Here is a 26,875-nt window from a genome sequence, read left to right on the forward strand (position 1 = left end):
ACATGTTCAGTGTAAACGGTTTTATTTCTCCCATTAGACTAACAAATAATGAGCAACAATGCTTATAATCTGAACGGAAAAATAGAATTAGACCTAGTTTAGATATGTTTCCAAATACGTTATGTGCTGCGCGCAACTAATGACACTTGCAAAAAATACCTTTTCAATCGATACGTGAAACAACACACGAGAATAATGTGCGAGCTTGTAAGCTATGTCTGCAGGCAAATCATTAATCATCATAGATTGTTATCATCAGTAATGCTGTAATTATTACAATTTTCCAATTTAAAACAAATTAACCAATTCCACCATTGCGCTTCTAAAGGCTCCCTTAGGTAAGATCAATCATTTTAGTTGTTTTAATTGACCTGGCCAATAAATTATGCCAAAATAAACAAACCATTAAATATTGTTGACCGTCAAAAGCTTATCAGGCGCAGTTACAGAACAAACAATAGCGTATGACTTTTCTTCATTAAATTTGAGATGTGATCAATTTATTGTATTTACAATTCTTTTTCAGACTCGGAAGCTGTTTATTTTGCCCACCGGAAACCTGAATTGTGTTTGCATATACCGTCGACAACTGGAACAATAGTTGGCAGAGTGTATGCCTATCCAAGAGCAAACGAAGAATGTGGAATATCAGCCGACCACCCTGACGCCATAATGTATGACGTCGTAGGAGACAATTCTTTGTTTGCAATAAATTCTACGGGATTCATTTATTTAAAAGAAAGTCTTCCACAAAATGCCACAGGTAAATTATATATCAAAAGAAAATCCCATTTTAGACAGAATGACGTGATCTAATATATCTAAACCAAAGCCCCATTAAATGATTTATATTTTTATTGTCATCAACGCATTGAAATCTATTCAATCGTATATTTTTTATGAAAAGAAAGCAGCAGAGCAGAATTTTTTTTCAAATTATTTAGTCAGAATCCTGCTTTTAGATGTCACCAAGCAAGATTCGTGCGAAGTTTGTCTCCAAGCCCGTTGTACTCTTAAACTACATAATTGAGCCGCGTCACGACAAAACCAACGTAATGCGTTTGCGACCAGCATGGACCCAGACCAGCCTGCGCATCCGCGCAGTCTGATCAGGATCCATGCTGTTCGCTGTCAGTTTCTCAAATTGTAACATAGTTGGTAAGCTAACAGCATGGATCTTGATCAGACTGCGTGAATGCGCAGGCTTGTATGGATCCATACTGGTCGCAAACCAACTACGTTGGTTTTGTCGTGACGCGGCACAATTATGATCTTTCGTTTAATTATGCATCTTTCACGATGAATGTATTTTCATATAATAACTATATTCTACAGGCCCAGTTTCATTTGAAGTATCCGCATCATGTAAAGACAAAGACGATGTTGTTGTATCGAGCGTTACCATGGTAACAGTAAACTTTCATGAAACAGAGGAGGATTCTCAGCTCGCCACAAACCAGATAGTACCTGATCAATTAACTATTGAACGCATCTGTTTCTCCCATCTCTCTGCTGATTCAACATTTGTTGTGGAAGAAAATGTGAAAGATATAGTGATAGGACGATTGAACACCTGCTGGCAAGACCTTAAATACGAAAGAAATTACAGGATAGAAAAACGTGAGCTTTGTCTGTTTACTCTTTAAGTAACAAAATATTGGTCTGTACCACTAAAATAATAACATTGCTCATAATTCTCTACTTCAGATATATGTGTTCTTATTCTAATAAGGGTCCACCCGCTAAAAGAAGGTACACAGAATACGGACCCCCAAAAAGCTACGCCATGCCCTGAAAGACATAATAATTTACCTATGTGCACTTCCCTTATTTCATTCTTCAAACAAATGCATTTTAGCAGAAAAATAGGTCACTGTAAAACGGCCAATAAGACATAGGACGTACAGCAGCCTATCTCCCATTACAATCACCCACCAGCCTAAGATATATACATATTAATAACACGAGCATCATCCCGGGCAGTAGTTGTCCTCTTTATAATGTTATTAACTTTGTTAGCCCTTTCAGTTAAAGTAGGAGGCTTAAATAAATCAAGAGAATATGTCAACAATACCATCTGTCAGCAAATAAAGTGTATTTGAAACGATCGAATGTCTAATGGGAATTACGGTATGCTTTTAACTGATTAAACAGTTCGTAATTTCATATAGGCATGCATAATGCCGAGTGCTTAACAAGACCGCGTGTGGTCATAACATTATTTAATTAACGCATGTATTCGCGTATGCATGTATTGATGTCTGAGAAAAGATACACATATAGTGTAAACTATATACACATATTTACTTTCAACAAATGACAGTACAGATAGGATCAAATACGTAATTAGTAATAAGATAGATATCAATAAAGAATTAATGTCTAACAATGGGAGCTTATGAAAATAGAACATTTTCTCTACTTTCACTAGTTCTAAGAAATAAAGCATTTGTATAATTGGTGCAACTCTTAACAAATTATATACACAACTTTTCTTTTTATCTCTACATTAAAAAAACATAAACCAATAAAAATGATATGGAATATGTGACCTTTTCGAAAAAATTGGGTGAAGACCATGCGACGTTTTTCTTTTGGTTTCCACCTCCAGATTTACTGGTTAAATACAGATTAATAGATAGGTGTTTCTGGTTTCTGTCAAAATAACGTGATAACTCTGACGTTTAAAAGATAAAATGTTCCGTGCATGTCGCCCTATCAATATTTGTCATCATACATTTGAATAATTGTTTGCAGCATCATATTCCTTGTATATAGCTAGCTATACATGCTTAACATTCAGGGCTATCATTATTGTCTGATAAAAGTTTGGCCTATATTCAATAGTTTTGTAACACACAAAATACTTCAGATTGCTAATGCGTCACTGAATTCTGTAAAAAACTGATAATATATAATTTGAAAACAATGTTTTACAGAAATAAAAAAAAATACAATTTATCCATAGATAGATCAGTTTATTGCAAAAAATGGTTATGTAATATCACATTTCTATATGTTTAAAAAAGGAAGTGTTCTTCACTTCGTTGTGCAAATAATAACCGAACTTTAAAACTGCTCTGAAAAATACCGATCCTCTATTCTTTAAGATGGCATAAACACAACATGCATTATGATTTAACACACAGTTAAATTTAAATGTTAAAGGCTGAAATGAATGTTTTAGTTTCTATTCATAAAAGTTTGTCGGGGATTTTTGCACGTAGAACATGATTGTTATTCCGTTTCACAAGCCGGATACCAACAAAATTGATTGTTCGATTAATATGAGATTTCATCTGCGGGATATGCGTGCCTATTGATGAGAATTGTGAAAAGCTATTGGTATGTAAGACCACTATGACACCCTAGCGGATACAAGAAACTTACAATATTGCTGTAGCCGCCAAGAAAAAACGTATTATAAGTAATTGCAACTGTCACAGATATGGCTTGAAAGGATGTCTGTAATTATACTTCAATGTGATAGGGAGCTTCTCTATTAATAATATAAATTTGGTTGTAGACATCTGAATCTTAAAAAGATATATGCATAACCTAGGAAATGTTAAAAACATTATCTGATCATGCAACGTATCTGTAAGGTTTTAAACATTTTTACGAGATGAAGGATTTATATCTGAAGCCCTGTTATATTTTAACTAGATAGGTCGTTTTTTTGTTATCGCAGGTAAGAAACTGTTTTATGCGGCTATGGAAAACGGTTTTCTTTGTCTATTCAATGGTTGTTATTCAATAGTCAATATGCAAGTTATAACAATAATCCGGAAGCTTTATTCATATTGCGTCTTTTTGATTGATATGTACAGCTTTATACGAGAAGGAATTGGGCCATCAATGGAATGGAGTATTCGTGTCATCTATTGTTTGGGACATTTCCTTACTGATAGCTCTATTATACTGACAAGGACAGACATTATTTATCTGAACAGATTTTCCAGGCACACTGAGTTGAATCGGAAATTGAAAACTACAATTGCGCTGAATCAATCTCGCCGTGTGAAAATTGGAATAAAAACGAACGCTTACTTTCATTTAAAAAGGGAAATTAGTACAAGAGATTTGAAAATCATTTAAATCCACACATGTTGCGAAAAATTGTTTACTTACCCGCTACTCTATAATTGAATGGTTTCGCGCAAAACAAAAGGGATTGTATTGAAGAAAAAGCACTTATTACAAAATCACAGAAAGTCTTTCTGAAAACAAGTGATAGCATTATTTATATTGATACGACCCCATTTTGATCTTTTGGTATTGTTTAAAAATGTTTAAATTTATCTTCCTACTTTACCTTTCACAATCGGATTCATTGGCATTTAAACAAACCTGAACTAGATATTTTGTTTGTCATGTTGTGATACGTATAACATTATGGATTTAAGATTTTATAAGTAGTATTGTAATATATTGTTGAAGAATTAATTTAAATATCTCATTTTTCCTTGATATTAAAAAAACAACTATTGTAGGAATACTTAGCTTTTTAAAACAAACTTTTAAACAAAACTTATAACCTTATTTAAAAATTTAAAAGCTATGTTATAACGTGTCTGTCGCTAATATGACATCGCTGGTGTAAGACATATTTGTCCAATGTACAAAGGTACAATACATCAAAACTAAATATTAAACGAAATAACCAGTCATATTAAAAAAATATATGTGTTCATATTTTTTATAGTTTTGACTTATGATTTTTATTAATTTCAGCGAAAAGTCGGTTTAGCATTGACCCTATAACATCTGAGGTAACGCTTATAAAACAGCTGGATAGGGAATCACTGGGTGATAACAAAGGTCAACCGGACAGCATTTCCGGTATTCAACCATTAAAGATTACATGTGAAGTAAAAATTGATGACGTAATATACCCGTCAAATAGACATCGAATAAACATAACCGTACTTGATGTTAATGACAACCCACCACGTTTCCATCATCACAATGGACTGCAACATATAAGTAAATATGTCGAAATTCAGAATGGAACAAAGCCCCAGGTTTGTGTCTGTTTCACATCTTAGGAGTCTGTTAGTCTAAGCTTCTATTTTATAAAGATTAAAATAGGGAGTCATGTGGAGTTCTTAAAATTATGTATTTTTATGACATAAAACATAGTGGATTTTTTCAATTCTCACTTTCGCTTTAATGATATATAGAAACAAAAGATGTCACCCTAATAAAGTGAAGAGATAATAGTAATTTCAGTATTGTTTACGTAATATATTTATGTGTTCTTCTTTTATCTTTATATGATAGCATTAGGAATGTGTTAAGTTCCACACAATACATTAAAATATGATTACACCAGACAAATACTGTGATCATTTCCAGTTTTCAAAATTACCTGTCCTAGCATTTTTTTTATTTATCTGCAATGTAACAAGACTATGAAATTTATACAATAAATTGTCAGGGAATAACACAGCTCTGTGGTGAACCAATTGACTTACTTGCGAGTGTTATAGCAACAAAAGAGAAATGTCATATATTTTAGGTATCATCCAACATTTTAGAAACTAAAAACAGAATTTCAAAGAAATTAACTAATTTTATAAAACACCTTTATATGATGAAGATTTTTTTACCAGAGAAATTGCACTTTTTCGTGTTTATATATGCCAATGTCTACATGTTCAGAACCCATCCTTTACAACTGAAAATTTCAAAGGCTTGCTTTTCATCATTTCATTGAAATATATCGTATGTATTGGTAATCTTTAAAACACAAATGCCTCATTCATAGAGCTGTGAATGTTAACTTGAAAGGAAACATAGGTTATGCCACTCTTCACGATAGCTCTCGTAAATGTCTTATTTTTTACATCATTGCAAGCTATTAAGTCTGCAGGGCTCCTGCGATTGGGTCTTTTCCAGGTCTTTAAATGTGCGAATTTATGAGCTAATGTGTTTTTACTTTGTTCTTTATTGATCACTGTTAAAGTCTAAATAGCCGCTAAAAGCTTGAAATAAAAGCAAGGAAGCAAGCCCTAGAAGCTCCATTCAACAATCACCTATAAGTTTCCTGATGCAAGCCTTAGTTTCTTTCTTCTTTAAGCTTTGCATGCCTTTTCTCATGAAAATATCAATTGATACAACTCATGCGTTATGTTTTCTACACTTTTGATATCGATGAAGAAATAGATATAGTAAAATATTATTGTTATTAACGTTTTATTCTGCGAGAATTGCTGTTATGGTTTGCAATTTATGAACATCAATTGAATAGAACAGTAAAGGAAAATGGGTAATAACTGTTTAATAAAATTAATACAAGTACCGTTAGTGCTAGTTGAATTATTCTTAAATTTTAATATATTGAAAGGTTGTAAATTTGTATACACTCAGAACTTTAACTATTGAAAGCAAGTCTTTACAAGAGTTCACACATCAATGGTAAATATTATACAAGTAACATATCGTGAACCACATCATGTCAAAAGACAATATAGGTTCCTCGTTAAATAGTTTTAATTTTGAAATTACATCGCAATTGAAATGTAATTAATATCGCGGTAGGTCATTCTGATTTGGCCTCATTTATCTAATCTAGTAGTGGTATTAAAAGTAATGAACTAGTGTTCATCTGTTTAGATGCTTTTGTGCTAAGGATTTATTTGAGCTGAAATTCATATGAACGGCACGAATATGTGAAATTTTGTGATATTTGCATTTCATTCAATCTGAAGGGGAATGACTTTGAGTATCTTCATGTAAATTCTATAATACATTATTCTCTATATACAAATTTGATATCGTGCCAAATAACAGTTCCAAATTTAGAGGTTGTTTCTTTATGTAATCGAATTGGAAAATGTTCAGATAAAAACATAACACAAACAATACAAACTAGTTTAATTTCATACAGAACTTCAAAATACACGTGTGTGATGTAAATAGTACTTTAATGTTTTTTTATAAGTTTGAACACTTCCTGTCCCTTTCGTACATTATATACATTTATAAGAATATATTGCTTATTCTCTCATTTGTCATATATAAGAGAGAAAAGAGACATCTTGTGTCCTAAAATCACATTGTTTATATCCTTACAGTCCTTGGACATAATTGAAGAGATAGTAGAAGATATGGACGCTGAGAGTGACACGATCTCCAATCATGTGGTGAAAACTATAACAGATGAGCTAAATGTGTGCAAAACAAATCTTCACTGCGTACGTCCTCAACTTGCAAAATTAGTCTGCAGATTGCGTAAGTATTTTACCGTTTCTGATAAAGTCCAAAATAATGGGTTCAGTGTAGATCTAATCATCCTGACTTTGCGTCAGCTACTTGCCCTGCTTTGAAGTAAGAACTGTTTATTTCTAAATTTAAATGATTCTTTATTATGTCATAAAACTTTTGAATGGACCTGGTAACGTAAAAACCGGATTGCTCTGCATAAATAGGAAGTAAGCAGGCCATATCATATATTGCTGGTACAGGCAAAACTTTACCGCATTCATTGTAATATAATTATTTGTAGACTATGATTGAATGATATCACCACACATTTTATGTTGCCATAACATTATTTCGTCGCATGAAATGTTGATCAACAATTGAACAACCATATTGCATAGACCAACATACTAATCATTATTTCTCGACAAACTTGCAGCAGTTAAAAACGGAACCATTGTGATATTTCGTTTCAAAATTTTTTAACGAAAAAAGCAGGAGAATAATGAAAAGATGACACGTGACCAAATAAATTTATCAAAGTCTCAAATGTTCCCCCGTGCTACCTTTTGCATCTGACGGCTTGTAATGAAAACGTTTTACACATCTGCAGATTTGTCTAAATTCAAATTCTGCCATGTCATATTCAAATGTTGAACTTTGCTTTAGCTGGTGGTTGGGGGGCTTAGACGATTGCATGCACTAACCACTACCGTCCATGCACAGGTTCAATCAAACCGAGCTTGCGAGATTTTCAACTGTGCCGTAAATTTGGTGCTGATAAATGATTCTTTTTTTTTCTTCTTTTTTTTGTTGCTTAATTTTTGTTTTTACAATACAAATCAATCCGAAGGTTTGTTTAAAGACAAATAACAAAGTGACTTGATACTGCATTTTAAGTTTCAGACGTGAACTGGAAACACATTTCGACCATTTCTTTTCACTTTATTTCCTTACAATATGATAACGTGACGGTTACTCACAACATCAGGGAGTCCGTAAATTACTTTAAATAATTTAAATTGTAAAGTCTGGAAACGTTTGAAATGATGACAACATGTGATCAATTTCCACCGGGGCTATTTTCTTATGTTAATAAAAGTGAATATACAATTGTGTGATCATATGCTTTGAAAATGTACAGTCAATGTTTCAAGCACATGTTTTTAAGTACATCGAGAGTTGTTAAAACATTCACATGTCAATGCTCATGCCATTTTGTAAACGTTTCTCATTATTTACCTATTAGAAACAATTTTTAAGTAGCCAATAAGCATTGTTCTTTGAGCTGTTATGACTTGTTATAGAAGATGCAATTAAATTCTATAAACACTTAAGGGTAAACCAATACATTAAACCACTTACTTAGTTACATCTAAAAAATTCCATGCGATTTTTAAAGGATTTATTTATTCTTAAATTATACATTGTTAAATGTTATTAGAGGTTAAAAGTAATAACATTATACACAAGACTGTCTTGCGTTATCGTGTTCTGAGAATAGTTTATTTGACAATTATTTGAAAATATTCTCTGCAAGCATGAACGGTGACAGGGGGTCTACTACCGATCAATTACATTGTCTGTATTTAAGACAGATCAGTACTGTCGGAATTCGTTAACGGGGATCTAATGAAAGATATCAAAATAACACAATCTAAAAAGTCTGTCAAGATGAAATTCCTTAATCTAAAATTGTCTGTAAAAAGTGATGTCCACAAGTATATATAAGAGCATTACGGCCAATAGACCTTCACATTCCTTTTAACTATAACGTGACACCAAAATGAAATTCTAAAACGCCCGGTAGACACCTGACGTAATTGTTACATGTGCTTTAATTAAACTTTGCAGTTAAATAAGGCAATTTGTAGGCAGTTAGAGTTAAATGTGTAAACACCATTAAATAGAATCATGTTAACCTTAAAATTTAAATTACAAAGTTTGCTTTGTTTTTGAACTGTTATAATACTGGGTTTAGTGGCTATTATTCAGTTCTCAGAAGTGAAAAGGTTCAAAGATATAGAATAATGAGGTTTTTTATATTAATTTAAAAGGCCAAGGTGTTTAAAATCGATTATAAAATACCGTTTAAGAAAGTATTCATTGTTAGGTCATAACGTTTGATTATATTGGAAATACTAATAAACTAACGTTATATGTATTGCCCTCAAAATAAATGCCAAGTATTCAACTTATACCATTGTTCGAGGGTAGCTATTAAGTGCAACATGCAGAGAAAAATCGCCATGTGCCGCACCTATTACGTCAAAACAGCCCTACCTCAGCCACGTTGCCTAAATCATGTATAAATCAATTGAATTTAATGTTTGTAGCGTCGATTCAGTAACTTTAAACACGTTATCGGAATGACATGCAAGCTTACTCAGCAGTTCAGTTAATATTAAAATGTTTCTTTTTAAATTCTTAATAATTACACTGCAACGTAAAAAAATGTTGTTTTTAAATAATTAAAATAGGAGTGTATTCTCAAACTATTAACAGAAGAAAAATGTAAACCGCATGTTCGAACACGTGAGAGCTTTTTTTGTATTTTATATTAAAGTGAGTAAACCTTTTAAATATAATTGATATTTCAAAACCTACACATTCGTATAGTATAGTATCTTTTTTTATTGTACTATTTAATACATTTTAATAGGCAAAACTCAATTATCATTATGGTTATATTTCAATTCATTTTGACGTCAAATAGTCTGCATTAACTCAACAAGTATGATAAGTTACAAAAGCCGGTTTATTTTCTATGTATTGAATTACAATGTGAATATTTTCTTAGGCAGAAGTCTTTGGGCTCTGATTGAAATATAATCCCCTGAATACATTGTCAGATCGACAACTGAGTTTTATTATCATAAACACAGAAGCAATAAGAGCAAAATGGAAATCAAACAGCTTTTGTTTCCTTATTTAAACAGTTAAATAGCTTTGTTATAGTCATGCATTAAACGTTAACAAGAACCCTAATGAGTAAAAGGCAAACATGTAGTTGATGAATGAAACTTTTTTCTTCTTATGGCTGATTAAACAATGTTTTTAAAAAGTAACGTTGCTGATTTGACATTAAATAAAACCGTTTATGTTGATAAGAATTGTTAATGTAAGCAAATACAAGTATCAATATTCTAAATGGCAAACCCGAAAATGATTATCGCCTGTCAAAAAATCATTTTACTTAGTTCTGCGCATCATTTACAGTTTTAGTGCACATGCATTCTCTTTCTTGCGATCTTAATAAATTCAAACTTTTCATGTTTACATGTTAAATTCCTCTTAACCGGAACTAGGCGGCGGGTGTTGGCAGTAGCATACAGTAGCTTGCAATTTCCATTATCGTACATCAACAGGCGTAATTAAACCAAGACAGCAACATTTTAAATTTTGCCGTTTTAGGCGTTCTTTAGGCATTCCTTTTTCTCTTTGTTATAATTAACGCTGTCTAAATATTGAAAAAAGAAGATTAAAAGATTATTTTAACAAAATATGTATGTAGAAGGAATGGTTAAATTCTGCTTAAGATATGAGTTCTTAATATAGGCCAACTTGTTTTATTTACATAATATTTCTCAATTATTCAGCATTATTATTTCAGAAGATTAATTGATAAAAATATTGAAATGAACTACAAGAGAAATGTGTCTATGTGCGTGTTTTGTCCACTTTAGTTTTTCTGCTGACATCATTAAAGTCGCAACAGCTGACTTTATTCAAACCTGACGTTCTTGTGGACACGGCAAAAACAATCATATTAAATTTAAGTAAGCACGTTTACATCCGTGTGCTGGATTGGAATGTGTTTACAACTATCGTTTGATTAAAAGTAACAAATGACAGAGTAATGTGCTTATTGAATATCAGTACATTACTTTATACGTTACGCAAAGATTAAGGGGCTATTACTTTCTGGGATTTTAATGAGCCTATTATACACTTGTACATTATAAGTTGATTATGCCGGAGAATAACACATATTAACGAATCCGATGATTGTTTGATTGTTTCAAACAGAGGCAACCAACTGTGTTCCCATAAATTTACGTCATTGTTTTTATACTAAAGCTTTTTATTATATTTCAACTGTTATTTGATAGTATCATCAGCTTATTTTTGACGTAGAACAAAACGATGTTTATATAGATATTAGAATAAAAACTGCTGATTCTTAGTCTTATCGATCAGTTTGACAGGAATATCATCGCCGATATATTATATTGTTTAGAATTGAAGAAAATAAAAGCATCTGATATACGTGATTATCAAATAGGATACAAATATAGTAAAGAAATATCAGTATAAAAGTGAAAAGAAGCTAAAGATGAATTGTTGTAAAAAATAATTTACAAGAACGGTATGTCGTTACATTTACTTAAAACATATGCAAAAAGATAGTTCAAAGTTGTCTTGTAAGATGAAAACAAAATTATGCTTAGGTTTATTCCAATGACAATTTTTTATTGAGATTTTTTTTTCAAAGAAACTTTTATCCTAAGATCAAATGTTTTAACTTGACAAAAATATGACAAACATTTGCAGTAATGCATTAAAAATTTTGATAATTTGATTGTATCGACAATACATTTACGAAATGCACAATAATTGTGAAACACGCATTTCGAATTAGAGATATCAATTTTTCGGCAATGGATTTCTTTTACGATTGCTTTTTTATAACTGGTTGTTCGTGTCCCTTATAATTAAATAAAAGTAAAAGAAAGTAAAAAATAGGAATTGTTGTTGCCTTTATCCATTGAATATATAAATTTCGTATCCTAAAGATTATATTACAAATAAATAAATAGTCTCGTTTTAATCTAGATAAACACACAATGGTGCATTTTCCTTTTTGGTGCGAATTATTTTCATATTTTGGAACTTTATAAAAATGTGATTTTACGATGACTTATTATGTTTTATCGTTATATTTCTCTTAATGTAGTTAGTATTGTCTGATGCCTTATTTGTTTCATTTTGTTCTTAAGGCGATCAAATATGCTGTATTTTAATTGATTGTTTGGTGTATATCTTTAATGCATTTTTTTATTTATTTACAGGTATTCATCTAGAGAACATTGACTACATTACTGACACTCTGTACAAATGTGAAATAGCTGTTGTTGATGAGAATATGATTCAATCTGATTCCAAGATGAACAATTCGGTAATAATTAGATTTTTCTGATATTAGTACATTGAGATATTTTGTTATACTTGGTGTATAATAAATAACTGCTTTTTTGCGTTAATTATTTGGTTGGTATTTGGATACATAATTTCAAGTTAATTTGTGCTTCATATTTTTCATCCTCTTATTAAATGCTCATTTATCCACTAGGATTCAGCAATTAAAATTTGCTTGAATGTTTAAATGTAATGAATTTTACCAAATAAAAAGTGATCACTAGGAATAGCTGGTAAACGATAATTTCGTGGTAAAATGAAAGCAATGCATTACAATATATTGAAAAATTGTCAAAAAATTGTTCGCTCTCGACATTGAATTACATGTGTATTTTTTTTTTTATTTTCAGGCTACGGTTGTTATAAACATACACAAGCCGTTAGATGACTCTCCTCCATCTATGTCTTTTAAATCGACACTGGCGTTATCATTTTTCAGGAATGCAACACGTCTTGCAAGGGTATGTTTTGCTTTGAATATCATTTCTTCGGGATGACTAACATAAGACTTTTTATTCGTTTTATTATAACCATCGCAACACTTAATAGTATGCTGTTCTTATTTTTGTTTTGTTTTTATTTTATTTGAACAGTTACACACTATCAATGGTGCCGGGGAGATTAGCACTAAATATACACTTCGAGATGAAATCTTTGGTATAACCCCAAGGTCTGGCATCATTTATGTTGAGAACACAGCTGCCCTTGCCGCCGCACCTTCCAGACATTCAATGACTGTTGTAGTTCATGATGGACCTAATATTGCAATTGATGTTGCTTTACAGGGAAGCGGTAGAAACTCCATATCATGTGGTGAGTATAAATGAGCCGCGTCACGACAAAACCAACATAATGGGTTTGCGACCAGCATGGATCCAGACCAGCCTGCGCATCCGCGCAGTCTGATCAGGATCCATGATGTTCGCTATCAGTTTCTCTACTTGTTATAGGGTTTGTAAGCGAACAACATGGATCCTGATCAGACTACACGGAAGCGCAGGCTGGTCTGGATCCATGCTGGTCGCAAACGCAATATGTTGGTTTTGTCGTGACGCGGCTCAAATAAAAACAGGCCGATTATCAAACAATAAGAGATGATCGTATTACAAAGTTGAATTTAATGACGAAATACTTTCTCCGCTTACCAAAACTAGGTTGATTTGGAACACGACGGAGAAATATACAAAAATCAATGTCTTTAAAACATTCCAGAAGCCTTCTGACTGCGTTTCTGGCTATCAATTAAACGACAAAAATGTCCTGATGATTAAAGTTTGGTTCTTGATAACTTATCTAATAAAGTTTAAAGTTTGTTATAGCGAAATACAAACCTATCCTTGATCATTTTTTTTTTCAGATAAATTTAATAGACTTCTCAGAAAAAAAGTTTAAAAGTGTTTTATATATTCACAAATATACAAGAATTATGATTATATAGAGCTTGACACATGCTAATATTTTCCTTTTAGATGAAGGTTGTTCAGTACATGACTCCACTCAGTCATGTTCCGGGGCATGTGGCGTTGGGCTTACTTCTGGAGGATGTGTAATGCGTGGAAGTGAAAGAAATCCGCGCATGTCAAAAAATTATGGTACATGCACTCATGAAATTGCAACGTGTCCCAATCTGGTGTGTGATGAGCTTGAAAACAGATTTCCCCACCTTTGTCCACAAGATTGTACTAGTATGTATACTACATGTATTTAATATTCTTTTATTGTATTTCTTTCTCTTTGATAGGGTTACACAATTTTGCATTTCATATAATTCTAGGACAGGAAAATACCTTTACAGCTACGAAAGCAGATCACAAACTTGGTTTATTCATGAAATGTACGTGTAAAAGAAAGTGTAACATTATAAGCTGTAAAGCTGTATTCGAACATTATCAACATCCTTTTATTTAAGCTCTTTAGAAAATAATTTATTCTTTAGAATCACATATATTCAAATATATGTAAACTAAACATGGTCTATTAAGATGTGTCCTAAACATTTTAAGTAGGAATATTTTGTTATATTTAATAACTGTGTTTTTCAAACCATCTGAATTTTTTGCGTAGAATTATATAGATCCTAAAATTGTATGTTTACAGCCGAGGTATCAGGGGCTTATTTGTTAGGAAATCCTCGCGGTATTATGATGGCTGAGAGCCCTTGCTGGTGTGAAGAAGACAATGGGATTTACTGTACATGTATGCCACCACACGAACCGAAACCTGGTTTCAATGTTAATACAACTGTTAAGGTAATTATTGTATTGAATTATTTGTCTATCACCATAGAAACATAAATAGAAATGTTTCAGAGTCAACATTACATCAATTTTATAGAAAACATTATTATGCTAACTAAAATGTTACCTAGTAACTCTTTAATTTTCTTATTTGTCGTACACAGCAAAATCAGTATTTGTCATTCAGTCGGTGTCACTTTATAAAATTATTGATATGGCACTTATAACTGCAGTCTTAATTAAATTTTATGTTGTTTCTTGGTGTTTAAAACATAATATGTCGGGAATGAGAAAGATGTTTGTCGTTCGACTTCTTTGCTAAACTTAAGTACTCAAATTGTTGTAAGATATACAATCAAATATTTCATTTAATTACTGTTGCCAGTTTTGTTTTCGATACATTATCTCTAATATTGATATTTAAGAATGGACTAGAAGCCCCTGATCCTGTACAATCAGACAGACCAAGTGTAGCAACGTCAAAGATATCTACAGAGAATGATATGAGATATGACTTCGAAAAGACACCTAAATCAATAATACCACAGTCCGTGACGCAGATTGAGAATGAGACTTATCATACCGATACCATAGGTAACATTCAAAATTAACATTTACTTTTTACCATAACCAAGGTTAATGTCGTAAATTGACTTGTCCATCGTTAAGTCATTCATCATTTTTAACGTAAACTTTAAAGAACAACATTCATCAATCAAAATCTAAATTCACATATATAAAGAATTTACGAACACATATGTATCTTATTTTTTGGTTGAATTAAAACAATACATAAACAATAGGTTTGATGATATTTAAATTGTTCGAATGCAAAAAAAATGGCTGTAACCTTTATACAGCATGAGCAGACAACCTTTGTAGACAATTTAAGTGCGAGTAAACCGGTTATTACCCCTGACCACTTTAAAATTATTTATATCAGAGAAAAGAGAAAAAACATCGAGATTAGGATCTTCTAAAGGCTTATGCTATTATACTTATGTCTTTACTACCTTTTAGTGAATGCTGCATTTCCTGGTATAAGACAATGACAATTTGTTAGGCTGTCAGTCAAGATATGGCTTTTATAACACTTCATTGTCTGACATATTTTGAAAGAGAACTCTTCCGGTTACCCTTTTCACAGAACTAAACATTCGACACATAAGTCAGTTCATATTTGTCAATACATTGTATATGACATTTATCATACTACATTGTCTAGCATATTTGAAAATTTCTTCCGGTTCTGTTTTTTCGAAAGAAAGTATTGTATGTATAAGTCGTTACTTTTGTCCCCCTTTCCAATATATTTGCGAAATGTTTGACTACAATTTTACAATAAAGAAAAATATTGACGCGGTTTGAACATTCATATGAAACAATGACTTTAAAGTACAACATCTCTTGCATCTCTAGTCTAAACATAAGCACTATGCGTTCTTTAAAGGTATTTAAACAAATGCTTTCAAATTCGACCACAAAGACATCATATCGCAGAAACAAATGTACCTAGGATTAAACAGCAGTTGTATATTTACCTTTACAGCTCTTGTGACTGACCAGCCACCTATTTGTGATAAGGTGTGTGGAGTAGCTATAGGTGTAGGTATAACCATGTTTTTCCTGATAACGTTTTCACTGTTCATGCTGTGGTTCACGAAGAAGAAAAACGACAGACGGAAAACAAACATGAAGGTATGCAACAACAATTTTTGAAATCATTTCAAATTACCTGAAGCCCGTTTATTTGTTTGCTCATTCACACCTTGTTTGTTTGTTTGGCGGCAGTTTAAGTAATAATTACACCGGTGTGGTTAGAAGAATCCTAACAAAAGTCTAACCTCTGTTGCTTTTCGAACTCGCAACCTCCGAATAAGAAACCCACTTTTTCTACAATTAGAAGATTATGTGTATGTCAAGTTTTTGAAACAATCAATTGAATAAAACATAATAACATCTGGCGATAAGACAAAGCATATATAGCAAATATGAATAGTTCAAATAATTAAAATTTGTTTCATAGAATGACAAAAAACATGCATATTATTATTTGTAATGCCACAGTATTGTAAGCCCTTAATTCACGTATAAGCATTTTATTTTAAAGCACGTGGGAAGTGTAGTGTCTATATCTGGATTACCTTCTGACTACCAGGATGAACGTGAAAGAAGACTTTCTTACTCTTCTGATCATTGGTCACAAAAAGGTCCCATCTATTCTACACAAATCCAGTACATGGTAAGAAGTCAAACTTTCTTTGGTTTATAAATTACATTTTTGTTGCTGTCTGTTTAGGCAGCGACTATGTTTTCCCGTTTCTTCGTCAAGTTGATATGAGGTCTTGGATAATCTCCTGTATCTCTTTTCTTTATGTGCAAATTGTATCAGTCGTAACTAATGCATACAACAACATTTGTATGTCACGCATCATTTTAAACATTAATTACCAACGGAATTACAGTCATAGGGTACAAATTGACATGACAATTTTATATGACATGATTTTCAAATTTAAGTCTAGACTTTTTCGATTGTGTAACTATGACAAAATTGCTGTTGGTGATATATATTACCTTTTTTACAATAAAGACAGAAACAAATAAAAACGCAAAATACACAGAAATCTTAGAACTTTGATTATATTAATTGCTTCTTAATTGGCAAAAATTAATTAATTTTATTTTCCTTTTGTATAATTGTCTTTTTTCAGCACTTTTACACGTGTACATTATTAATTGATTGTTTCTGTTGCACCGTTTTAAAAATTTATTTTTCTTGTTAAATCATTTACAGTACGAGGATAGCGAGCGTTGGGAGATTCCTAGAGATTCGTTAACACTAGAGAAAACTCTCGGAGAGGGTGAATTTGGCCTTGTTGTTAAAGCTAGAATGACAAGTGAAGATCAGGGTGTCCGTAATGTGGCAGTGAAAATGTTAAAACGTAAGATACTACACTTGATTTGAGCCGCGTCACGACAAAACCAACATAATGCGTTTGCGACCAGCATGGATCCTGACCAGCCTGCGCATCCGCGCAGTCTGATCAGAATCCATGCTGTTCGCTATCAGTTTCTCCACTTGTAATAGAGTTGGTAAACGAACAGCATGGATACTGATCAGACTGCGCGGAGGCTAGGTGATATAAATAATTGTTTGGTAAAAAGGTGCTTTAAGTGTGTTGCTATTATTGAATTTTCTAAGGTGAATGTCTGATGCAAACCAGTGACTGTACTTTGACAACGACCCCAACATTTTCTGCAAACAGGTTCATAGAAACCCACACTTTCTTAAGATGATTGCTGTATTAAATATGAAATTTCAACCATTTAATTGGATTTACATTTTGTACTCTCGCTCTCTCTCTCAACCATTTCTTAACGATACTAATTTGAGTTTCGATTATTTTTGAGATATTAATTTCTAGTTGAAAGTAAATTAATTATGTTAATAATGTCAAAATGAAGGCATAAATTTATGTTCTCACATTTTGTAGATTGTTCAACGCAGTTGGAAGAGCAAGATTTATGGTCAGAATATAACCTTTTGAAGGACGTTAGTCACCCAAATGTTGTTCGTCTGGTTGGCGCGTGCACTGTTGACGGTATGACCTTGAATATGTCTTACTTTCCATACCATTGTCTTCTATCTCGCATTTGGCGTAATGCTGATGAAATGTTGCGGTTTAGTGTAGTTAAAGTGATGAATTTTACACGCAAAAGACATTTTAACAAATTATATAACATTATAATTCACAAACTGCACACCTGTGACTTATTAAAAGTACAGTTACAAACATGCATGAATAAAGTTGCATAGATAAAGGATATTAACACTATTAAAATAATCCTTTACTAGACTTACCACATCACATCTTGTATAATTCAAACATTTTTTAAATTGCTAGAATTTTATTTTAAGAAAACGATATTTTTATCTGCAGGGCCTTTTTATCTGGTGGTTGAATTTTGTCAACATGGATGTCTGTTGAAGTATCTTCGTCGGAGCCGTCTAGAAGAGAACGGATACGTGAATTCTGCTGTTAGGTAAATTAACTGAAACTCCTAATCAAATATAAGGCATTGAATAATTTGCTGGGTTTGATTGATTATTTACCTTGTATAGTGTCCTGATAAACACATCTATCATGTTAAATGTTCCTGATTCAATCGCCTTCACCTTTGAAACCGTTGCAACAAAATAAGTAGGCTAAATGTCATGGTAGATCATAATATAATGGATAAGATCTCTAAGTATCTGATTTATAGAGAAATTGATTATGTAAACTATATAAATATTAACCTTTTAAAGTCATTTTTTATGTTGTTTTTTATTGGAGTAAAGTAGAATATTGGAACACACAAAAAATTGCATTGTCCTTCAGGGTTCCTTGATCTACTATTCTTTGTCGATTTATACTTTTATCCAAGTCGTACATCTTCCTTTTAAAGTTTGAGTGATAAGTCCTCAGTTGTCAAAACTGACGATAAAAGTGGATAAATTATGATCCGCGTATTAGTTTTAGCGCGTTCTTATCAATTAGAATTTTCAATGCCAGCTACATTTGACAATCATTGAGACGTATTAAGCTCATTTGTCTTAACAAAACCATACAACTATTTAATAATGGCATGTATGTTATACGCGAGACAAATGTGTATTATGAAGTGCAATAATTAATATGAAGTTTGTCACAAAGATAAATAGTTTTGAGAAATTTATGTTTAACATACAATTATAAAAATTGATTTACGTTCAAAACTCATACGGATGTTTGATTTTATGATCCCTTTCATTTAACGTCCAATCTAAAACCTCTATTTTTGTATCCGGTAGATTGAAGTCTCCCAACGTAAAGGAACAAACAGACCCGGAATTAAATGGGGACTTGCTCAGTATGCGGGATCTGCTCTCCTTTGCATGGCAAATAGCCAAAGGCATGAGTTATCTAAGCGAAATAAAGGTAAATATAATAGCAACAAAGCTATTTTAGCTTAGCGACACTAAACATAACCGCTGATGTTGAACATGATTTAAAACAGCATAAATGGTTATTTTCATTGTTAAAATTGTTATTTTCAAATGTTTCAAATTATTCATAAGAAAAGCCCTCTATCATATTCCTTTAACACAAAAGCTAAATAAACTGAAACATAATTTAATCGTACAATTATTTTGTAGAGCATCCTCAGGCAGCCTGTCAATCTTAACAATATACGTTTGAACATTTCCAAACATGTGATTAATAGCGCTATGATATATATACTTGCATATATGTGGCTCATACTATAGTTGTTGTTATTGTTGTTTTTGAAGTATTATTTGTTAAGGTATGACATGTCTTAACAAAAAAACAACAAGGTTTTAAATTTAACATTGTTGTACATCGTACACGACTTATGATTAGGTGTTTATTGTTCAGGCATTATGTAGCATGTATTAATATGATTTTCTAATTTGAATAACATGTACATTAATTAGACTATACCTGTTTATACAGGTAAATATGTATAATAAATTGTTCATGTGATTGAGCATGTCTGGTAAATTTGTTAAACATGATAAATAGAATGAAGCTACAGCTACATAAAACATAAAAATTGAATGTCTCACCACATGCTAACTATAATGTATAAAAAGTAGCGTTTTCACCCCATGTGTTATGACAAAAACATTATTTTTGCATTAAGTTTTAAAACTGGCATTTAAGAAACATTATGTAAATTACGACGTAAATAGTTACTGAGAGAGTTATTTTCGTAACGTTATAAGAATCAATAAACCAGAATGGCCCATATGTAGTCATATATTGTCCAAGTAAAAAGTAAAGGAGCACATGATGTTTGTCTTCGAATGTAGCTTATGTAACGGTTATGTAATCGAAATTATAATTGCAAGGGAGAATATTAATTTCAGCAATATATGTAATATATTTCTCATATTTTTCAACGATTTTTTTAAAATAAATATGTTTATTGTGTTTTTTCAGTTGGTTCATCGAGATCTAGCCGCTCGAAATATCCTCGTTGCTTCTGGTAAAGTGTTAAAAATCTCAGACTTTGGACTCACCCGTGATGTGTATGAGGCAGATACATATCTCAAAAAGAGCAAAGTAAGTTAAAAGGATAAAATAGTTTTGTTTGATTGTATGTTCGTTTCATTGGGTTTAACGTCGCACAGACACAGTATAGCTCATATGGCAGCGTTCCAGCTTTACTGGTGAAGGAAGACTTCAGGTGCTCTTCCGTGCATTATTTCAGGCACTATAGCTAACAGGCACCTGAGTAGAACCACCGACGTTACGTTAGTTATCTGGATAGTTTCATCACATGAAAAATCCAAAAGTCCCTGTCGGGATTTGAATCCACAGCGACCTTTAACACTCGGCCACGGACGCCCAAAAGAATAATTTTGTATTACCATTTTAAACACATACATGTATATTACATAACACATATTGTTGTCAGTTAACTTACTTTAGCGAGGAAATTCAATCTACTAAATGGTGTTATTTCAGGTTTCCATGGCAAATAAATATGATGTATAAATAAATCAACGTTACAAATGAAAACTATAAAATATGGTGTAAACGCTAAATGTTTTACATCATATGATATTTTACTTTTGTTCAAGGTCATTCAAATATACCATCATAAGATACAAGCTAAGTTAAATTAACATAGACGTGTTGTTTTCTGATATAATTTTAAATAATGATGACAAAACTATAATTTCAGGGCAGAATACCGGTAAAGTGGCTTGCACCAGAATCTCTGTATGCACAGATATACACCACCAGAAGTGACATGTGAGATATTTTATTGTTTTCATTTAATATGACCTTGTATTACTACAATGTACTAAATGTCTTAAATTTGGTTCATTTACAATTAGAAACGGTTTTCAAAAGTAGAAAGATTATAAAATGAGTCGCTATAACATTTGTATCTCTCACAAACATTATTACATAAGATATATATTTTTACATCTATATTTTCTGTCAGTCATTTTTAGACTTTTTTCTCGTTTTTTTTCATGCTTCAGATAACCGCTATTCCTATAAAAAAAATAAAATGTCAAGTTCATTATGTAACAATTGTTAGGCATGCAGCAATATATTTTGAAAATAATCTTAAACATTTTTTTACATTGGATGAATGGCTGTACATACATGTATATTCATTTAATATTTTCTCCTCAGTAATTATATACTTTTACACCAAATTTCTTTTTTTTTAAACAAAATCATGTTTATGATAGAAAAGCTTTCATTGGCCCGTTTATCTTGTTTGTTCCGTTATTAAAGATGTCCTTTTTTTAAAAAAAGAATTGTTAAAATTGTAGTTGTACTGTTGATATTTAGTTAATAATTACTTGTTGCATACTTAATTAACTTTTCATCAAAAATTCAATCCGAATGTATACAAATACAAATGGCAAATAGAGATGACATTGAATTATCATTAGCAAAGACAACATTTAATAAGAATTACTTGCCTTGATAGTGTTTTATTATATTTCATGACCTAACAATCATTTTTATTATATAAGATAATTTGTCTAAGTAACAAAATTCAAACGAATGTCACTCTTAAATAAAACAATGGATATACATGTATATACGTGTATGCGTTTTATAAGTCTTTATTTTAGATACAGACCAGCGTAATACAGGATATATTTTTTTGATCTAACAAGTAACTGGCTGACCATCAAGTGCTGTAATGTATTTATGTATATATAAGTGACAAATTGTGAAGAACAAAGTATTTAACAACATATGTTTCTATAATTTATAGCTGGTCGTATGGTATCGTTTTATGGGAGTTGGTGACACTTGGAGCCCCACCATACCCTGGTATACCCCCTGAAAGATTGTATAACTTGTTGATTGGAGGATATCGTATGGATCGACCAGAAAATTGTCAAGATGAAATGTAAATTTTACTTTTTTACTCCATTCACATTCTATATATCATTTGTATCTACTTTCAGTAGGAGTAGAAATTTGACTTTCCTACATTGTATCCAATTTTATTATAACTACAAATGTATTCAATTTTGGTTACCTTAGTTAAAGGAAGAAACCTTTCAAATTTTTTATTTGTATCTTAATGCACATATAGTACGATTAATTTGATACTGTTATCGAGTTCCATCCCAGGTTCAAAAATATTTCTTGACATTTTACTGTATGATACTGCAGTCGTAGGTAGATGTAACAAATTCATTTTAATATTAAAAGGTATGCAGTGATGCAGAAATGTTGGAAAATTGACGCCGCCGACAGACCTTCCTTTGCAACATTAGCCAAAATATTTGATAGAATACTGCAAGAGAAAACGGTAATGCATGCATATTTCTAGCATTTGTTTGGTATTACAATATGTAAAAACAATGTTTAACATTAATGTTAGGTAAATATATTGAAGATTTTTTATTCATTGAACTTTTAGCTTTTTTTCATCCTGTTTCGTGTTACATATCAGTATCAGTACATTAAACTATTCTTAATAAAACTTCTAATACCTCATTCTAAAAAAATAATTTTAAGTGCAGTATCTTTCAACAAGTTGGAAGAGATTCTCAATCCGAAAATAATTTCAGACCAAAATAAGTGCAAATAGGTTCAGGAAAGATAACAACCTGTCAGGTGTATTATATGTCAGACATGCAATTGATCATTTTCAAGTATGTTCTTATAAATTATAAAATTGCGTGTGCGTGCGTCAACCATTATAGATCACTCTATATATGATCAAATATACAATGTGTTATGAATGTAAAAAAAAATATCTGGACAAGCCTTACATCAAGATTAAAAATTTGTGATTTATTCTTATTTCTCACTCAAAAGATTCGTCTGTCCTGTGAAGATATGCATCTCTATAATAAAATAAATGAATGATAAGAAGATATTTAGTTTAGTTAAAACAAATCGTTCACATTTTTCACAAAGAAAGAACATCCCTTGAATAACAAACTAGTTAAATATGTTGAAAGAAGTCAATGACAGTCATACAGATATAATGGAATTAAGAAATTTGTGTCGCCAAAATACAAAGATGGCGAGAGGGAGGCAGTCAAAACCTTAAGTTAAGTTAAGCACTCAGACATTTGATTCAGAAGACAAAATATCATTATTAACGCATTACAAATTGCAGATGATTCAATATGCCGCTGCACCAGCTAACAAATGGAACAGAGGGCCGAATAAATATTAAACATCTGACACAGACGGAATACAATTATTAAACATTACTCGTAGCGCTAATACAGGCAATATATATATACATTTAGATAATGTCAAGGTTTCTGTATAAAAGTCACAATTATTGTAAAACGTCAGGAGTGCTCACTGTTTTTCCCATGTATATACAGAAGTTAGCGTTACCAAATTGTACAAAAGCAATGCTGGTTAATTTGTACGGCTATAAAGAACAAAATAGTTTTATAGACATGCTATTCTGATTTCAGGGTTACCTTGACTTATCACAGAACAATATTCGGATATCAGATCTGTACAACAAGTGTTTCAACACAAACTATATAGGTAAGTTACAATTGCTTAGAAATAGCTGAATGATCTCTTGTTTTTCTTGCGAAGTCTAAATGACTGTTTTGAAAACTTTTGATAAATATTGATTTTTTACAAAAAAAATTTTATACATACGTCTACCCAAAATTTATAGACAAAACAAGATAATTTGTTTATTCAAGTCTCACTTGTGTACATACATGAACAATATCAAGTTATAAAAGAAAAATACGTACAAAACCATTCTAAATAAAAGAGTAATGAAAGACTAAGAACATGATCATATATAAAAAAAACATTTAAATCAATATTAAAATATGGTAAACACACGTATATATTTCATGAAAAATCTCAGCGAATGGACATTCTGTACATTTATTTTCGCATTATATTTCTTGATCGGTACATTATCAACTAAACCCAGTCGTAATTAATTTAAAGAATGACTATTTAATCAGACAAAATTTTCCTGTTTCAGAGAAAGATGAGGAAAAGGAAATTCTTGAAAGGGGAGCGCTGTGATTAAAATGTGATAAGAAGAAGTACCTTTTGACAAAGTAAATTTTTTACTTTTGTAAATGAAAATACATCACGAAAAATTATTTTAAACCCAACCCCCTTCAGTCAAAAAAGGGGCGAGATGATAAATAACCTGCCTTATGGAAACGCGACCCCCAAATTAGGTGACATCGCAATAAACCACCCCCGATGTATACTGATAAGGAACTCACTCTTTTAAAACCCAAAATTAATGTGAATGACGTTCCAATAACCAATAATGTGAAATCAGAGGGAAAAAATTGAAATAAATAACAAGAAACTGGCATGGCAAGAGTGTTTAATTGAAAAAAAGTCTAGGTTCAAGCCCGTAATCGTGTAAAACCCTCGCACGGGCCAAGACCGATGTTCAGAAAAAAAGGGGAAAATGCTTTACCGACAATCGGTTTAACAAAAAACAAAAAGAAAAGCATGTATATTCCCAGTGAAAACTGCGTTTTTTAACGGAAAATGGTAGCGCGAGATGTATTAAGAAAAAGATTCTAATGAAACGGACCTTCAACGGGAAACCTGCTTTTTGTGAATATTAAAATAATTCCAGAAGAACACCTTTACCTTTGTGTAAAAAGGGTAAGAGATTTGTTTAATAAAAAAAGGAGAGTTACTTTAAAAGGGATAAAACCCGATGTTTAAGCCCGAGGTTGGCGTGTGTTTGTTTCAGTTGTTTTCAGAAAGTGATGCTTCGACAAAACCACACTTGCGTGTTTGGAAATACAGGAAAAAACTATTGAATTTTTGCAAGTCATATTTTGACACAAATTAACAGTGTTCTATATCAGTGAATGCTGATTTGTTATGACTTTGACTTGTTTTGTCTAGGTTGTTATGATTTTGACTAGCTTTGTCTAGAATGTCATTAATGTAGAATTGAACTTTTTATGAAAATATGGTTTTCATGTGATGTGAAATTATCAATTTTCAAATTTTATCATTAAGTCATTATCTTTTCAAGCCAAAACTTATACACAATCGTTTCTCTGTTTGTATGACAGCATATTTGTTACGGGTAGATAGAGGCGTAAAATATGAAGTACTCCAATGAAAAATAATCTGTTTGTTAAGTTTGACATTCACAAAAAAAATACAAAAATCAGATTTATATTCTTTTACATATTATGTTTCTAATAGTTTAAAAATCGTTGTCTGTTGGCCAGTAATTCATGTTTAAAACTTTTGTGTGGGTGTGTTTTATAAAATAGTATTGGGAGACAGTGCCTTTTCGTGATATTTAGTTAGAGATTAATCGTAAGCCTGCTGGAGGCGGCTGAATTACCAATGCGACTAGTGCCGACAAAGATCAGCCGTGCACCCGTGCTGTACCGTCTGATCATTTTCTACACTGTTTGCTAATCAGTTTGTATTTATTTTGAAAGTTTTCATAAAAAATTATGAATGAATCTATTTCAGATATTAAGCGTGGTAAAGGATAAAACTGCTTCTTTGATTGATATTTGCATGTACATGTATATAGATACACATGGATGCTTTTCTAAAGAAATGTACAGCTTCGCACAAAGTGACTATATTAGTTGATATTTGTGAGTTTTGTAATCATGCCAATTTAGCATGCCTTTCTTAATTAGTATAACTGTTACAAGATACAAGTAAATGATTTTGATATGAGTGTACATACTTGTATATTTTAGTGTAAATTAATTAGCTTTCAGTCTTTATGGACTAAATCCAAAAGGTATAGTGTATAAAAAATGAACACATTATGAAACTTACGCACATAGTGATGTCATATTAAATTTGGTATGCTGTATAGATTTGGTATATGCAATTCTTTCAATTTTTTTGTCTTCGAGTGTTTGGCTTATTTTATTTATCGATGAATACGATCTTCGATAGAGGTTGAATAGATTTCCTACTCCGTTACTGATTGAACTGAAAATTAAAATGAGATTGTTCAATTTGAACAATGATCAAAAATCGCACAATAATGCAAAATTTACAAAATCATATCAAAAATTAAGTATGTGAAATTTGATAGGAAGTCATTTGGAGGTACTTTGATATAACAAGTTCATAATTACGTTATATTAAAATACGTTATTATTGCTTTTTTTATATAACAAGTTCATTATTACGTTATATTAAAATATGTTATAATTGCTTTTTATATAACAAATTCAT

The 26,875-nt window shown here is 31.5% G+C and overlaps 1 protein-coding gene across 1 annotated transcript in view; it reads left to right on the forward strand.

Annotated features, from left to right (window-relative positions):
• The window catches only part of LOC132734829 (proto-oncogene tyrosine-protein kinase receptor Ret-like), a 38,541-nt gene extending 13,838 nt beyond the window's left edge, over nucleotides 1-24,703 (forward strand). Inside the window, exons 3-24 of the mRNA XM_060721683.1 lie at nucleotides 527-763; nucleotides 1,336-1,620; nucleotides 4,735-5,024; nucleotides 7,080-7,236; nucleotides 12,279-12,385; nucleotides 12,756-12,866; nucleotides 12,999-13,218; nucleotides 13,875-14,090; nucleotides 14,503-14,654; nucleotides 15,068-15,236; nucleotides 16,192-16,340; nucleotides 16,753-16,884; nucleotides 17,440-17,587; nucleotides 18,140-18,247; nucleotides 18,587-18,689; nucleotides 19,480-19,606; nucleotides 20,633-20,755; nucleotides 21,381-21,451; nucleotides 22,443-22,580; nucleotides 22,889-22,988; nucleotides 24,121-24,196; nucleotides 24,660-24,703. Of these exons, the coding sequence (XP_060577666.1) occupies nucleotides 527-763; nucleotides 1,336-1,620; nucleotides 4,735-5,024; nucleotides 7,080-7,236; nucleotides 12,279-12,385; nucleotides 12,756-12,866; nucleotides 12,999-13,218; nucleotides 13,875-14,090; nucleotides 14,503-14,654; nucleotides 15,068-15,236; nucleotides 16,192-16,340; nucleotides 16,753-16,884; nucleotides 17,440-17,587; nucleotides 18,140-18,247; nucleotides 18,587-18,689; nucleotides 19,480-19,606; nucleotides 20,633-20,755; nucleotides 21,381-21,451; nucleotides 22,443-22,580; nucleotides 22,889-22,988; nucleotides 24,121-24,196; nucleotides 24,660-24,703 (3,263 nt within the window). The remainder of the gene's footprint in view (nucleotides 1-526; nucleotides 764-1,335; nucleotides 1,621-4,734; nucleotides 5,025-7,079; nucleotides 7,237-12,278; nucleotides 12,386-12,755; nucleotides 12,867-12,998; nucleotides 13,219-13,874; nucleotides 14,091-14,502; nucleotides 14,655-15,067; nucleotides 15,237-16,191; nucleotides 16,341-16,752; nucleotides 16,885-17,439; nucleotides 17,588-18,139; nucleotides 18,248-18,586; nucleotides 18,690-19,479; nucleotides 19,607-20,632; nucleotides 20,756-21,380; nucleotides 21,452-22,442; nucleotides 22,581-22,888; nucleotides 22,989-24,120; nucleotides 24,197-24,659) is intronic.
• The last annotated feature ends 2,172 nt before the right edge of the window (nucleotides 24,704-26,875 follow it).

The sequence above is a fragment of the Ruditapes philippinarum genome, unplaced genomic scaffold (genome assembly GCF_026571515.1).
Source record: "Ruditapes philippinarum isolate M1 unplaced genomic scaffold, ASM2657151v2 ctg39_1_1_1_1, whole genome shotgun sequence".
Taxonomy (NCBI): Eukaryota; Metazoa; Mollusca; class Bivalvia; order Venerida; family Veneridae; genus Ruditapes; species Ruditapes philippinarum.